Source organism: Simochromis diagramma, unplaced genomic scaffold (assembly GCF_900408965.1).
Source record: "Simochromis diagramma unplaced genomic scaffold, fSimDia1.1 OVJJ01000361.1, whole genome shotgun sequence".
Lineage (NCBI taxonomy): Eukaryota > Metazoa > Chordata > Actinopteri > Cichliformes > Cichlidae > Simochromis > Simochromis diagramma.
Genome location: NW_024386860.1, coordinates 11,275,061 through 11,292,260, shown reverse-complemented (window position 1 = coordinate 11,292,260; position 17,200 = coordinate 11,275,061). Strand labels below are relative to the sequence as shown.

At 39.5% G+C, this 17,200-nt stretch overlaps 1 protein-coding gene across 2 annotated transcripts; it reads left to right on the top strand.

Annotated features, from left to right (window-relative positions):
• Positions 1 to 1,563: 1,563 nt before the first annotated feature.
• On the top strand, positions 1,564 to 8,619 carry ccne2 (cyclin E2). 2 transcript variants are annotated; one of them, XM_040030534.1, is made up of 12 exons: positions 1,564 to 1,642; positions 3,132 to 3,171; positions 3,821 to 3,905; positions 4,014 to 4,067; positions 4,874 to 5,016; positions 5,322 to 5,457; positions 5,545 to 5,691; positions 5,800 to 5,895; positions 5,995 to 6,129; positions 6,274 to 6,385; positions 6,510 to 6,667; positions 8,373 to 8,619. In XM_040030534.1, exons 2-12 carry the CDS (start codon positions 3,158 to 3,160, stop codon positions 8,484 to 8,486), a joined length of 1,194 nt encoding a protein of 397 aa, XP_039886468.1. In that variant the 5' UTR covers positions 1,564 to 1,642; positions 3,132 to 3,157; the 3' UTR covers positions 8,487 to 8,619. The 2 variants fall into 2 exon arrangements, with proteins under 2 accessions (XP_039886468.1, XP_039886469.1); XM_040030535.1 differs by lacking the exon at positions 1,564 to 1,642 and adding an exon at positions 1,730 to 2,431.
• Positions 8,620 to 17,200: the final 8,581 nt, after the last annotated feature.

The window sequence follows — 17,200 nt, the reverse complement described above, 5'->3', positions numbered from 1 at the left end:
TTGCCCAAACACCCTGAACAGGACACAAGAAAGAAAGGTGAGTAATCGTGTCTTACAGTTGCTTCTTTGCACCACCTTTATTTCTAGATTTTCACACACACTTGCATTAGTTATCCTTACTGGTAAACCTTATTTGCTCTCAATCACAACCTTTCCTTTTCACAGACAACCACCACATTTCTTGACGAGGAGCAGCTGTCCAGGACCTGGAACAAAGGCTACCAACTGATTTTAAAATACACAATAAATATTCAATAAATAATTAAACTTTGTATGCAAATGTTCTTCCTCTGCAAATCTATGCTTAAAGTACGATGCTAAATAAAGTGCTAGATAAGGTGCTCCTAAAATGCTGAAAATAACAATGAAATAACTTCTTAACGTACAAATTACAACAACAAAGAAAACAAAGAATATGTACAAAAAATACTATTCCCTTAAAAGTAAATACTGCCTGGAGAGGAAGCTGCCTTTCCGGAGGATTGTGCTCTCAAAGTGCTTGTTGTTTTGCAACAGTTTTGTGTATTTACAGCCATTTTGTGTCTACTTATGGTTATTTAATATCTCTCTGTTGTTCTTGTAAGACTCTTTTGAGCCCTTTGTAGTGTTGTGATTTTTAGGAGTCTCTGTAGTAGTTGACTGTGTATTGGCAGCTGTTTTATGCCTCTCAGTGATCTTTTTGATCCACTTTGGTGTTTTACATATCTATATTCTCATATTATCTCTTTGTCTCTGACTTATTTGTAGTTGCTTTTTTTTTTAATCTATTTATGAGGTTTATATTAGCATTTTTTTTACTGATGGCATTCTTAATTATTTGGCTCTTTTTTTTTGAGTATTTGTCTGGGTTTTTTGTTTTTGTTTTGTTACTCCACTTTATTGTTGTTAGGAATCTCTGTAGTGGCTTGGTGCCTTTTTTGTCAGTTTTATTTTCTCGTTACTGGTTGGTAATCTCAAGTTATTTTATTTACTTTCTTATAACTGCTGCTCTGCTATTGTTTCGTGAAGTAATTATAACTGTTGTAGTTAAAAGTTGGAAGTAGCAGCAGCTTTTCAGCACTTCTTTTTGACAGCAGATGCACGTGGTCCTCTGTTTACATTCTGCAGAAGGAACACGCGGCTGCAGCTGCTCGCCTTCTCATTGGCTCTACGTCATGGAGCTCCCTCCCACAGGCGGGACTCGGATGCGGAAGGAGTTTCGATGCCGCGTAAAAAAGCGAAAATAACTCCACGGATTGAAATAATTACCACCAATATCTATTGCTAGTATACTCAAGGGTGTCTACGGAATCGTTAAAGTTTAACCGGAATGTACAGAAAGTGGTGTTTACTGCATAATTCATACTTCAGCTCGGTGTCCCTTAGAAATGAACGGAGGCTCCAGACAAACTGGAAGCACAGCCGGTTTACCTCCGTCCTGAGCCTGTCAATAAGCTGTTTTATCGCGGTCGAAGTTATAATAACCCGATTAGAACCGTCCAGTTTAGCCGGTTTGTACAAATCTCAATTCGTATTTAAACGTTTAGCGCGTTTCTGTGAAACCGGGAACGCGCATGCGCACTGGCAGGAGGCAGGCAGATGCGGATATAAGGATTGGCGCCGGCGCCACAGCTGATGTACTCATTCATTCTTCACTAAGGAGGTAAGAGCACCAACTCGGAGACTTCAGCTATATGAATATTTATAGTTTAATATTTTATGCCTCGAAGCTGCTTAACCTTTCCTGCGGTTTTCATCTTAGGTTTCGTATTTAAGTCGTCGTTATTGGCGCAAAAAGGATTCAAATGCGGACTAAAGCGGGGACTGCTTTCTTGTTTTCTTGTTGTTTACTTGTTTTTTTTAACTGCCCGGGCATTGTTTCCACCTCTGATGTAGTCTGTTCTACTTTAGTTGGCTCTTGCATGTCGTGCCAGATGTGTATTTAGAGAGAATTTGGCCTTTTGGTGGAGATTCTGTTAAAATACTGAGGCGTGTAGCTTTAAAACTTTGTACAAAATTACGTCCTCACGTTGTCTTTGTCATTTGTGCACGTTTCCTTAAACCAGGCATTTATTAATGCGTTTGCATGCAAAAGCTGTAGATGCCCAGTTTAAGTACACATCGGGGTTAGCTGGTTATTGTTGACCTAGTTAGGAGTTACCGAGCTAAGTTTGCTAATTACAGTAGCTCCCCTCTGTATCTTTGGCCTGAGGTCGGTCTCAGTTTCTCCTACAGTGTAGCGCTTAAAAATCCTCTTGTTGACAAATGTGCTTCATAAGGGTTTGTTTTAGGTGCCCAGGTGGCTTTAAATTATATATCGTTTATGTTAAGCGGTCTTTTTGGCTATTTTAACCCGGCAGGCTTGGAGCAGTTTCGGGGAGGTAGGGCTCAAATCCTCCCGCTTCTACGCTGCGGAAATTGGCGCGTCTTTGAGTTTCAACCCCGAATTAAAGTTAGTATTTTGTCGATTTCACTCATTCTAAATACACCAAAGATGTTTGGAGATGTATATTATGACGCTGAAAGTGGTAAATTTGATATGAATTGCGGGATTTTTCCGCTTTTTTTGTTCAAAATCGAGGGAAAAACCAGCCCCCCTCTTTTCTGGCTGCAGATACCACACTAGCTTACAGGTCCTGCCTGGCTGCTTTGGCTCTGTATTTATCACGTTTTTAATCAGTTTTACCTTTTTACTCTGAAATGAGACACTTGGTAGTCCTTATATGCAGTCTGTCGGTATTGTTAATTCCCCGTTCTCGGTTTTTATCGAATCTCCGTGGCTCCTAAAATGGTGGCCACAAGCTAACACTGCATATGTTATTATAAGCTAACCATCACTTGTAAGCAGGTTAGAAGTAATCCTACAAAGGGATGTCTTATTATATCTGAGGTTGTTGAGCGTATTAGGATCCAGCTGTGGATCATTCACTTTTAAACTGTTTTTTTTGGTTGTATATGATCCTATAGCATTAAACCAGATGCCTAGTTGCATTGGGGGGCGGGCATTTGCTTCAGAAAGGGCCCACTTAACTCTTGAAAACTTCCACGAGAATTTGAATTATTTGTCCCAAGTGTTTGGAGTTTTTTGTTTTAATATCTCTGTTCAGTGTTAATATTTTATTTAATATAATCTCTCCTTTTCTTCTTTACAGCGGAGCCATACAATACAGTCAGCACCATGTCCAGGCGCAGGTGAGCACCTCTTGGTGATTGTTCTGAAACTGGGGGCCCGGAGGTGAAGTGGAGCCACTACCCTACAGCAAAGCTATTAAGCACATTTCTAAATGTGCATAAACTGGTCCTCAGAGATCAAACTCCAGATGTTTATACATCAGGAGACTTTGACACCATTGTTCAAATTAAGCAGAGATGAGTGACTGGAGGTGAAAATTAATAGATGTTTGTATAGTTAGACTGATCACATTGTCTGTTCACTGTTGCTTTTAATGTTTTGATTGCTGAAAGGCATAGTCTGTTGTAAATGTAATTAGGTTTTAGAGCCTACAGTGATGTCATACATTTTTGTACTTGTCACCAGTTCACAATCACATGTAGTAAGATAAGGAAGATGACCAGCCACTCAAATGTAAAAGCTTTAAATCCATCAAGCTGTAATCACCCCTTTCTTTAAATGGGCGAAACTCCTAATACAGTTGCCTTGCTGATTGCTTTTGTCTCCAGTCACTGTGGCCCAGTCATTATTTCCATCAATACTGGTGTTTAAGTTGATCACCAATATTTTCTTTTAAAGCTGGCTCTAAGTGCAGATTAATTCGATTAATATTTCAGTGAGCAAGAGGCAGATTCTTATTTGACCATTCTAATTTAATTTTAATTTCAGTGATCGCATCACTCTTCAAGCCAGAGATCAAAACAGCCCCGTCACACCAGTCGTCACAATCACGCTGAGGAAAAGAAAGACTGAGGTTTGTTTCTGTTACTAGCTGCAATCCTGCGTTTCAGTTTATCAGTGTTTGTCTCAGCTTTGTCCTGTTTTTAGCTCAAAGACACATGTTTTTGTCTTTCTTGTTTAGTGTTCTAAGAAGAAACTACAACCCGCTCCCAAGAAACAAAGCTATGAAATACAAGTTAGTACTGCCCAAATGATATTGATGCTTAATGACTGTGTGTTTGTTACTGATAAGAGCTCAGCCCAGTGTGTCTGTGTTGTTACTTGTTTATCTGTCTGACTATCCTGTGTATGTGTCAGCCCAGCTTTTTTTTTCCTTTTTTTTTTTTTTTTTTTTAAGGAAATTAATTTAATTTCCACCATGTACTACATAGTAAAGCTTTATAGTAAATGGTCTCTGTATTTATAGATAGAATGGGTGTCTGTAGTCAAAAATGGGCTTTGTTTGAATTGCTTCCTTTTAATTTAATTAAAATATTTTATTTAACTATTTTCTCTCATGACTTGATACATGGTCCTAAGTGACTTATTTCTGGCAGATTTGTATCTGGATAAGATTATATTATAGGAGTAGGTGAAAAGTTTTCAGTAGTAAATTTCCAGTCGTAGCCATGCACTACCTTTTATTCAACAGCAGGTGTCGCTGTTTAGCATGATATGAAACTGAACTTCAGTGGTGGTGTAACGTAGAGTCCTGCTGTAAAGACATGTGACACACACACACACAGATGACACTTAGTATGTAGGCAGTGTCAAAAATGACAGAGAAATGCAGCCACCGATTCCACAGAAAATCATACATTTTGCAAATTTAACATTGTGACTAGGTGAAGTCACAATGTTGAGGAACTTTGATTTGTTCACAGTAATGGGATGTGCCAGATTAATCCCTTTTTAGTATGTTAATACATCTGCTTGACCAACAGTCAGGTCTGGGAGTTTCCATCTCCTCTTTTAAATTCAAGTTTTATTCTTTCTTTCCAGAAGTGTTGGTCAGAGGATGGAGCGTCTCCGTGCATTCTCATAGAAACTCCCCACAAAGAGCTAAAACCAGCAAACCCGTCCAACTTCAAACAATACACATTCAAGAACCTCTTCATCAAGGCTTCGCCCATTCCTCATCTCAGGTAAGTGTAGCTTTTACACTTCAATAGGGAGGTCGTAGCGTAACACTTAATACTCCACAGCGCTATTGTTGTTGGAGATGTTGCTCCACCCCACCTGGTATTTAGGGTTCAAGGCCCTCAATTACAGTCAAAGTCACTTTGCAAGTAAAAATCAAGTTTCAGATGTATCCTGTTACTTGCTTTGTCTGCAGAACTCGTTAATTCACCTCTCGGATTTTGTCCAGTCTGTAGTCAGTTGTTAGCATCACTGTTGCATGTACTTATTGACCAGCATAAATGGTTAAAACTTGCCGTTTCTCTTCCAGTTGGGCTAGTTCGGACGATGTGTGGATCAAAATGCTTAACAAGGAGCTGAAGTACGTTCATGACAAGAGCTACCTGGAGCGGCATCCTAAACTGCAGCCGAAGATGAGGGCAATTCTCCTGGACTGGCTGCTTGAGGTGAGCATGAAAATCTTTAATGTGCAGAAATTCGACTGTTCTGGTTTTGGACAAAGACTCAGCCTTTATGTCCGATTGCCTCGGCAGGTGAGTGAGGTGTACAGCCTTCACAGACAGACAGCGTACCTTGCCCAGGACTACTTTGACCGCTTCATGCTCACTCAGGAGAATATCAACAAAGACTACCTGCAACTCATTGGCATCACGGCGCTCTTCATAGCCTCCAAGATAGAGGTGAGTGTCTTAATTCTTATAGAGTCAGATATTTCTGATAGTCAAACCTCTGTTTGTGCTGATGACGTTTAATCTCAATAACCAACTTTGCCCCTTGTTTCTCATCAGGAAATCTACCCTCCTAAAACCTACGAGTTTGCCTATGTCACAGACGGTGCCTGCGACCAGTGGGACATCCAGCGCACAGAGCTTCACATATTAAAGGTACGCAAACTCATCTACTTCACTTTCTAATCTAATCTTGTAATATTGAGTGGTAGCAATCAAAGTTTCTGTGTTGACCTCCGTGTTGCTGTCCCATAGGCGTTAGACTGGAACCTTTGTCCTGAGACCCCCATCTCCTGGTTGAAGCTGTACACTCAGGTTGAAGCCCAGAAAAATGGAGTGAACTTCCTGGAGCCGCAGTTCTCCCAGGAAACCTACATCCAGATCACACAGGTACTTTCAACAGCTGCTACATTTATTTAAATCCTCTTTTTCTGTTTATCCTTGTTTATTCATCTGTTTGAATTAAAAAAAAAAAAAATGATGCAAACACTTTCTGATTCAGTATTATACTGATCTTTGACCTGCATGTTGCAGCTGTTGGACTTGTGTATGATGGACATCACCGCGCTCGACTATAACTACAGCGTTCTTGCCGCAGCTGCCTTCTGCCACTTTTCCACCTTTGACATTGTTCATAAAGTCTCAGGTGAGTTTCCCCATTCACATCATCAGATTTAATTTCTTTTTTTTTTTTTTTTTTGGCTCTATTTGTTGGTGGGATTCTTTGTTTTATAACTTCACTCACAATCGTTAACTTGTTTTTGTCTCAGGTCTCACATGGGATAGTGTGTCTCAGTGTTATCAGTGGATGACTCCCTTCATGGAAACACTGCGATCTGAACCCAAACCTCAGCTCAAGAACTTCCCAAAAGTCAGAGCAGATGACAGACACAATATCCAGACACACGTGGCCTATCTGGACCTACTGGTAAGAAAAAGTAGACAGAAAACTCAGAATCTGAAATGCAAGATTAGTATCACTGTAAAGTAATACACAATTTTGAATGTTTTTAAAAGGGTTAGAAAGTGTAGTTAAATATCTATATAGACGCCTCCTTGCAAGAGCTTAGAGCAATGCATGCCTATATATAAGTCTATATAATTGAAAGAGTTGTTAATTCTTTGGCTTAAATTTCACATATTTGTACAGAACCGGTGGAGGACTCGAGCCCAGAAAGGGAAAGAAAGAATATAACCGAGGCCACTTAAATTGTTTTACCATAGTGTAACACTTATTGTTATTGTCGCTGGAAAAGTAAGGCACCAATATCAGGCTTTTACCTGGTAAAAATGGTACTCGGGTTTTAAAAACTTGCCTGATCATTCAGGGTCTACTTGGTATAAACTGGCAAATTTGATCATTAGGGAAACTGCTTAATCCGGCTACATGTGTTCATCCATCAATGACATGAAAGCTTTGAAATTTGATTTTATGACTGACTGGACAGTAGGGCTGCACAATTAATCGTTAGAAAATCACGATCTCAATTCATACTTATGTGCGATCTCATTTCCAAATGACAACTATGTTTAAAAAAAAAAAAAAAAAAAAAAAAAAAAGACGATTGTACCGCATTTTGATCCGGGACATAATCTGCATGAAAACAAGCGCTCACTCTTCCTGCTCAACAAATGACAAGGTCGGAGCCTTATACCACGTGATACAGAAGCCAGCTGGCTGCTAAAATTGGCAGGGGAAAAAAACAACGGTGAGCACGTGAGAGATGAGGAGAAAGTGACAGGAGAAAATCTGTCCCAGTCAACCACCCAACCATCAATAACGGGAACCTTATACAGCGCTTCCCCATACCTGTCGAACTCCTGCAGGCACAAAGAAATTACGGCGGCTATCACTTATCGCCTGGCTAAAGATATGGCTCCCAATCAACACTGTGCAAAACGAGGGATTTAGGAAAACGATCGCCCTAGACAAACGCTACACAGTGCCGTCCCGCAACTATTTTTCTATTGTTGCACTACCTGCTCTATACACGCAGTGTCGAGCAATGGTGGAGACGGAATTTCAAGCAGTACAACATTTTGCGGCAACGACAAAATGTGAGACATTTATTGTTTTTATGTTCGGTCTCAACTGTTACGAAGTTGATGTGCAATAAATATTTATATTGGAAAAGAAAATCGTGAGAGAATCGTGATCTCAATTCTAAGCAAAAAAATCGTGATTCTCATTTTATGCAAAATTGTGCAAATCTGTACTGGACAGATTTTTGTTTTTTGTCTCTCCTTTTTTTTTTTTTGGTTAACCTCCTAAGACCCGAACTCTTCCACGGCATGCATTTTTAATTTCTCTTTGATATTTGGTCACATTGGGGCCCGATCAATGTAAAAACAAAGAATTATCAGATTTTTTTATTTATTTTTTTTTAACCTGATTTTTGTTTATAAGAAAAATAAGAGCCACATCTGAGGATATTCGTTTAAAATTTTGATAGAACAGTAGCAGTATAATGTCCTCGTAAGTGGATATCAGGCCCTTGTAGAGCAAAAATTGAGTATTTTGGTCTAAATAACCCAAAATGTGATGTCCACATACGTGGACGTCAGGTCCTAGGAGCTTAAAGTATATGATAAAGTGATTTTAATTACTAACATGGAACTGTTTCTTCCTGCAGAGAATGGCTCAGGAGTGTATGATCTCTGAGAGTAACGCCGGTCAGCTATCGCCTGTTGCCGCGGGACCAATTCTGACACCACCCAGCAGCACAGAGAAGCCACCCAATCCCTGACCAGGACAAAACCAGAGAGACGTGCTACCTCTCCTTAGTCCGATAGGAGCCACTCGCTGAATGATGCACAATTTTGGGCAAACTGACCTCATGTAGCTTTGTGTGTGTGCGTGTGTTGTTGGGTCTGTTTGTGTTGTTGTGGTTTTTTTTTTTTTTTTTTTTTTTTTTTTTTAAACACTAAGATCAGACTTTTAGTAGCCATGGCGATGAATTGACAACGTTCAGCTGTGAAATATTGGGATTTGTCCCTGTTGACAATCCTGCCAACAGTATTGTGGTTAAAGGTGACGAAGGCCAAGATCAGCGTGTTCACGTTTCCATTCAGGTCTGACTCCTTTGATATGGTCAGAGAATGCAGCTCACAGGCTACCTAACTTTAAGTTTGTTTTTTTTTTTTTTTTTTTTTTTTTAAATATATTTAATACATATATACAATTAGCAAATGTTGGTCTGAATCAGCAGCAGCTACTTCAAAACTGATTTTAGCTTGACCAAGCCCACAGATGTGCAGCAGCTGTCGTGGCTTTTCTTTTTCCTTAGACTGGTTTTGGTCTGAAAAAGAGCCAATCATTTCATATCTGGGAGTTTCACTGGTGCTATTCTAAGTGATGCCTGCTTTTGAATGGTGCTTCAGGCCATCTTCTCAGGAAGATGGACAGACTCATTTCCTGTGGTGTGTGTGTGTGTGTGTGTGTATTATTTTATTTTATTTTTTTTAAAATCTTAATTACATTGAAAGGAACCTTTGCTCTGAAGAGCTGGATTTTGAAATTTAGTGTTATTAATGTCCCCATTTCATTTTGAATCTCAATGTGCAGACCTGCTGTAAATTGGCAAGGTGGCAAACTGCTTGATAATGAACTACACAATGAGTTTCATAGCTTCGTGGGTCAAAGGAACAATCTCCTGATTTGCTCACACCTAAGTGTTTTCATGCTCGTGACCTGTTGGTGGCTTCCCCCCCCCCCCTCCCCATATTATATAAACTGTTGCAGCCTTGTTGCAGACTCTTGTTACATTCCTGTGAAACTTGATGATTGTGCAAATTTTTAATTTTAAGTGCTTGTATTTATTGAGCCTTAATATGTAATAGAAAAAAATGTTAATATGTAAATTCTTTCAGTGATTGAGCTCAGTTTGATCACAGCCAAAGGCAAAAGCTATTTATGATTTTTGCTGACGCCTGTTGAATTACAGTTCTTTATAATATGTTGTACACTAGCCTGTCATTAGTGCCTCTTTATGAAAATATTAACTGTATTGATACATACTTTAGGCTGAAGCAAGCCCAAAGGCGTAGATCGGGTAAACCTGTGACTGGAAATCTCTGCAGTGAACCTTCCACCATGTAAACTGTACATAGAAGTCAAAACGATGAATGTTTAAAACATAAAGCAACTCTGAATTTTTTTTTTCTTCTCCCTTCTTTATTGGAATGTTTTAAATAAAAGAGAGATGTGACGAAGCGAGTCTGTTTAGTTTACCGATGAAAGTTACCAAGACTTTGTTGGGAGCGCATTATTTATTTTTGCATGTACTGTGTTCATTTACATGCAACCTCACGCTAAAAACATTACTGCTAATAGGCCAGAGGGAGGTTCGGTTAGGTGCTATGCTTTCTACATTGTGTCTGGGTTTCATATTTATGTTTTAGATCATCTTGAATAATAACTCAGAAGGAAAAATATACATTGTGCATAACCTCATGTTCATTGTGGCTTCTATTCGACACAGGGTTGTTGCTTTGAGAAACAAAACCCATCCCTGTGACTAATATTTTAAATTTGGCATACCATATTGGAATATCTTCATTAAAAATGTGATAACCCTGGGAAAAAGTAGAACAAAAAAAACAACAATGTGGGTTTAAAATATTCAATTTCACAAATACTCTATCGATTGATTTTCCTTTATAATGAATATATGCATGCACACTGGAAAGCTGTCTCTATATTTACATGTTCAGAAGGCTGTTGTAGTCAGCTACAACTAAACTAAAAGTAAGTTTGAAATGATATTCCAGTTTACTGAAATACTATTAAAATGATCATATACTTAAGACAAAAATGAAATAAATTTATACAGGGAAGATATGAAAAGTATTTGGGAGCATTTTAATTTATCAGAGTCACTAACTCATTTGGTTGCAAAGCCATTATAGGTTAGTGCCTTAGTTTGCAGTCTTAAGTGGTCTTGAGTCATTACAGTGTGAGATTTTTTCCTCTTTCAGTCCTAAAGGGGTGAGGACACTATATTCATATGCAGCAGCTTGTGTTATTAGAGGCCAGCTGGGCTGTTTGTGGGCTTTTAGCTTTTAACCATCTTTGTTAAGAATGATTGTGATTCAGGGGTGAAAGCTAAAAAAAAGCTGTGAAACACTTCTAAGGTTTCACAAACCTAACAGGGAATGTGAGGCTCTGACTGGGACATCCAACACCTTTCACAGGTGGTACAAACAACAGAGAATCATCTGCTCAGTACTGTTATATCCTTATGGTAAAATACCTTTAGGACCAATTACTCATGCAGCTTTTTTTTTTTGTCTTTTCCATCTACTGAAATGCTACAGTGAGCCATCTTTGCCTCAAATAAGCATTTCTTTGAATGAAGTATAATTCTAATGTAAAGTGCAATAAAACTGCTCAGTTTTCACACTGAAGTGATGCAGGAGCGTTTGTGGTAGGCAGCGGGTGTCAGTTCAGCGTGACGTTTGTTCGCAAAGCAACCTGAGAGAAAAAGTCTTACTTCATCGCACTCAAGTGCTAATAAGAGAGAAACAAAGAGAAGTGTTGAGTATCTATACTTAAGGATTTCATGAGTCATAAAATAAACCTGAAAACATATCGACAAGCCACACATACAGGGAGTGCAGATTTATTAGGCAAGTTGTATTTTTGAGGAATAATTTTATTATTGAACAACAACCATGTTCTCAATGAACCCAAAAACTCATTAATATCAAAGCTGAATGTTTTTGGAAGTAGTTTTTAGTTTGTTTTTAGTTTTAGCTATTTTAGGGGGATATCTGTGTGTGCAGGTGACTATTCAAATCAAATCAAATCAAAATTTATTTATATAGCACATATTAAAAACAACAGTGTTGACCATAGTGCTTCACAGTCAATAAAAACACGAGATAGTTAAAACAAACAATAGAAGAGGACAACAAACAATAGGTAACAACGCAACAAGCTAAAACAGCCAACTAGACAGAATCAAAAGCCAAAGTAAAAAAAATAAGTTTTAAGACGTAATTTAAAAGACTGGATAGACTCGGCAGTGCGAATATGAACGGGGAGGTTATTCCAGAGTCTGGGTGCCACGGATGCAAAGGCCCGGTCGCCTCTCGACTTCATTCGAGTCCTAGGTTGTGCTAGGAGCCTATGGTTGGATGATCTAAGTGCCCTGTTGGGATTGTATGAATGGAGTAAATCAGAAAGATAACTGGGTGCTAAATTATTCAAAATATTAAAAGTGAACAAAATAATTTTAAAATCTATACGATATTTAACAGGGAGCCAATGTAATTTGGCTAAAATTGGAGTTATGTGTTCATGAATTCTCGTACCTGTTAAAAGACGCGCCGCTGCATTTTGAATTAACTGGAGCCGGCAAAGAGAGGAGTGTTGGAGGCCCGAGTAGAGGGAGTTACAGTAGTCCAATCTGGATGTAATAAATGCGTGGATAAGCTTTTCAAGATCTTTTAAAGGAAGGAACGGCTTTGCTTTGGAAATCTGACGCAACTGGTAAAAGCTGTTTTTTACCACAGTGGACACCTGTTTCTCGAGTTTAAAAGAGCCATCCAGGAACACTCCGAGGTTTCTTACAGTGGACGAAAGATGGCTAGCGAGAGGGCCTAGGGCATCAGCTAACTGGTCTAGAGGAGTGTGACTACCAAAGACTATGATTTCGGTCTTATTCTCGTTCAATGTAAGAAAATTATGTGATAACCAAATTTTAACTTCATGCAAACAGTTGAACAGAGGTTGCAAAGAAGCAGTCACATCGGATTTCAAAGGTAAATAAATCTGGATATCATCGGCATAACAGTGAAAGGAGATGTTGTGTTTTCTAAAAATTAATCCCAACGGCAACATGTACAAAGAGAAAAGAGCACGACCGAGCACGGACCCTTGAGGCACACCACAATAAATAGGGGCAGAAGCCGAGGAGTGTTGCCCCATAGCAACAGAGAACGACCTCTCTGAGAGATAGGATTTAAACCAAGATAAAACCGTACCTTTGAGACCAACAACATGTTCCAATCTTGATAGAAGAATGTTGTGATTAACCGTGTCAAAAGCAGCAGACAAGTCAAGTAAAACTAAGACCACAGAATATCCAGAATCAACAGTTAAAAGAAGATCATTAAAAACTCTAAGTAAGGCTGTCTCTGTGCTGTGGCGAGGTTTAAAACCAGACTGAAACTTTTCATTAATACCATTTGCATCTAAAAAGGCCTGAAGTTGTTTTAGAACTACCTTTTCCAATATTTTGGAAATAAAAGGGAGTTTAGAGATCGGCCTGTAGTATAGTGAGAGCATTAGGGTCAAGATTTTTCTTTTTCATAATAGGTTGCACAACAGCATGCTTAAAGACAGACGGTACACAACCTGATGACGATGCATTCAGCAGAGATAAGATACAAGGACCAATAACATGTAAAGCTTCCTTAAAGAAACGAGAAGGAAGAATATCATGCGGGGAACCAGAGACTTTGAGATGATCAATTATATCTTTTAAAGCAGAATAAGACACTGGCTCAAACTGTTGAAAGACAGTCAAGCATTCAGAAGCTGGAACTGGGTCTAAAACTGATGATGGATGAGATGGATGAGAAGCCCTTAGAGCTGAGATTTTATCAGAGAAATACTTTAAGAATTTATCACAAAGAGCAGGGGAAGCATCCCTATAAGTGGTAGTGCGAGGGTTTATCACAGAATTAAAAGTATTAAAAAGTGCTCGGGGGTTGTGGCTATTAGTCATAATAATGCTAGACAAAGGCAGATTTGGCAGCTTTAACAGACTTTTGATACATAGACAATTATGGAGGATGTCCAGAGAGACGTGGAGTTTGTCTTTCCTCCATTTTCTTTCAGCACGACGACATTCACGCCTAAGGGCGCGAGTAGTATCATTTAGCCAGGGTTGTGAGGATTTGGCACGTTTAATTCTCAGAGGTGCCACAGAATTAAGGATGTCAGCGCATGTAGTATAAAAGAGGTTAGCAAGCTCATCCGCTGATAAAACCCCATTACAGTTAGCATCAGAGAGGGGAGAGTCAAGGAAAGCATCAATGAAGTGGGCGATTGCCGCACAGGACCATCACTGTTCAAATCCACATCGCTCGCTACAGTATTAAACAAAACCGGAAAGTGATCTGAAATCCCAAAGTCCTCTATGTCCGTGATGCAAATATCCAGACCATAAGATAGTACCAAATCAAGTATATGACCTTTAGTGTGAGTTGGTTCACTTACCCACTGGGTGAAATTGAGGGTGCTAATAAGAGCGAGGAAATCCTTAGTTAGCGAACTGTCCTCACAGCAAACATGAATGTTGAAGTCACCAACAATTAATATACTGTGCATAATTATTAGGCAACTTAACAAAAAACAAATATATACCCATTTCAATTATTTATTTTTACCAGTGAAACCAATATAACATCTCCACATTCACAAATATACATTTCTGACATTCAAAAACAAAACAAAAACAAATCAGCGACCAATATAGCCACCTTTCTTTGCAAGGACACTCAAAAGCCTGCCATCCATGGATTCTGTCAGTGTTTTGATCTGTTCACCATCAACATTGCGTGCAGCAGCAACCACAGCCTCCCAGACACTGTTCAGAGAGGTGTACTGTTTTCCCTCCTTGTAAATCTCACATTTGATGATGGACCACAGGTTCTCAATGGGGTTCAGATCAGGTGAACAAGGTGGCCATGTCATTAGTTTTTCTTCTTTTATACCCTTTCTTGCCAGCCACGCTGTGGAGTACTTGGACGCGTGTGATGGAGCATTGTCCTGCATGAAAATCATGTTTTTCTTGAAGGATGCAGACTTCTTCCTGTACCACTGCTTGAAGAAGGTGTCTTCCAGAAACTGGCAGTAGGACTGGGAGTTGAGCTTGACTCCATCCTCAACCCGAACAGGCCCCACAAGCTCATCTTTGATGATACCAGCCCAAACCAGTACTCCACCTCCACCTTGCTGGCGTCTGAGTCGGACTGGAGCTCTCTGCCCTTTACCAATCCAGCCACGGGCCCATCCATCTGGCCCATCAAGACTCACTCTCATTTCATCAGTCCATAAAACCTTAGAAAAATCAGTCTTGAGATATTTCTTGGCCCAGTCTTGACGTTTCAGCTTGTGTGTCTTGTTCAGTGGTGGTCGTCTTTCAGCCTTTCTTACCTTGGCCATGTCTCTGAGTATTGCACACCTTGTGCTTTTGGGCACTCCAGTGATGTTGCAGCTCTGAAATATGGCCAAACTGGTGGCAAGTGGCATCTTGGCAGCTGCACGCTTGACTTTTCTCAGTTCATGGGCAGTTATTTTGCGCCTTGGTTTTTCCACACGCTTCTTGCGACCCTGTTGACTATTTCGAATGAAACGCTTGATTGTTCGATGATCACGCTTCAGAAGCTTTGCAATTTTGAGACTGCTGCATCCCTCTGCAAGATATCTCACTATTTTTGACTTTTCTGAGCCCGTCAAGTCCTTCTTTTGACCCATTTTGCCAAAGGAAAGGATGTTGCCTAATAATTATGCACACCTGATATAGGGTGTTGATGTCATTAGACCACACCCCTTCTCATTACAGAGATGCACATCACCTAAAATGTTTAATTGGTAGTAGGCTTTCGAGCCTATACAGCTTGGAGTAAGACAACATGCATGAAGAGGATGATGTGGACAAAATACTCATTTGCCTAATAATTCTGCACTCCCTGTATAACCTGTGACTTCCTGAGTGATTACTCATAAATAGAGCTATAAACAATTAAGTCAAAGGAAATCAACTTTTAATTACTTTAGTTAAATAGCTTTATCAAACACTTACATTAGCATGTGCATATTGTCATCTTTTTCTCCTCGTCATCTGCTTCCTGCATTACTACTACATCTCCACCCTCATTTTTACCTCATCCTATTCCACCTCACCGTAGGCCTCATCTCCTGCATCAAAGTCAGAGCTCTAACACAAGATGTGCATAAATGGCTAAACAGCAGCAACAGCTGGTTATAAGCTAACATCCCAGCTAATGTAAGGCTCAAGTGTCAGATAAACAATTTGATTACATTCTCACATCATATAGTAATTTATTCATACGATGTCCAACAATATTAGATCCACATCTAAGAAAGTTTCACTAACAGCGGTAAAAACAGCATTCTTACCAACAGAAAAGCTCAGGATATCCTCAAAATTTTGCTCATTATAGCTTTTATCAGACAGAAGTGAACTTCACTGGCTCATCAACTCCTATCGGACTCCTTTCTCAAAGTTTTACAGCCTCCTCCAGAGCAAATACACGTGTACACACACTGACAGCTGAGGTAAACGGCAGACTGATAACCTACACTCACTGCATGTGAACAGCGGCCAGAATTTGAGGTGGTCACCAAAATATAAAATGCCACCAAATGTTTAACTGACACAAATCCATTTTATAATCCTGATTTATTGCTAATTGTCATTGTGGAGCCTTTGGTGGATTAACCTAATTTGGAAACGTTACCTGTCTTTAATCGATCCTAAAGAAGTCAGAACTACAGCCATGGTTTTAGTTGCCTAAACATGTTCTTACAGTTGACCCCTAGGCTTTTTTTTCCAACCCTTGCTCTCCCACTTGAATGTTGAAAGTAGGTAAAGTTGTGCCAAAACCCCTGTGATGTTTAAGCTAAACTGGACATCATGTTAAACCTAAACTAATCTAACCTAACAACCTCATTGTCTTCATCCTAGAATCTAGTGATCCTGGTGTTTGGAATACACACGAACCCCTGTGCTGATGTGTGTGTTAGACATAGACTATAGTGGCAGACAGGGGCCCCTCATGTGTGTGCACCTCCCCTAGAGTGAGTGCATTGTGTGGGCCTGGGAAAGCGTGGTTTTAACCTCCTCACACACAAACTGACCCCAACACACACACACAGTGCTCAGCTTAACTTAAACATGAGAGAAAATGATCAATTCTATTGCCACCATCACTCAAAAAGAAGGAAATTCTCAGATACTGAGGTAAAACAAACTTAAACTTAACCGAAAGACAGAAAGATCCTAAGGAGTTGCGTCAGCGGCAAGAGTCAAAGGCTGACAAAGGAGAAAAGAAATGAGAGAAAAACACAAATGCACGGTCAGTTTTGTTGTTTTTCTAAAATTAAGGAAATTATTGATTAAGACCAAACATATAAATGTATTCATACCTGGATAAGTTATAAAGATAGGCGTCTGACATGATGGATTAGAGGTGTTTCTCTGTAAAGGAAAGTACTTGTAGATTAGCCAAAAATAAGCTTGTGTTTCCCAAATCATAAACTGAAGTTTAGGATTTTGTAACGTTATGTCGACTTAAATTGTTGGATGAGGAGGAAGCAGACTGAGAACCTCTTGTTATAGAGGTCCAAGGCAATGCATGCTTCTGCACCACACAGTGTGTGTGAGACAGCCCTTATAGATACCTAACATAGATACTTACTCTCTAA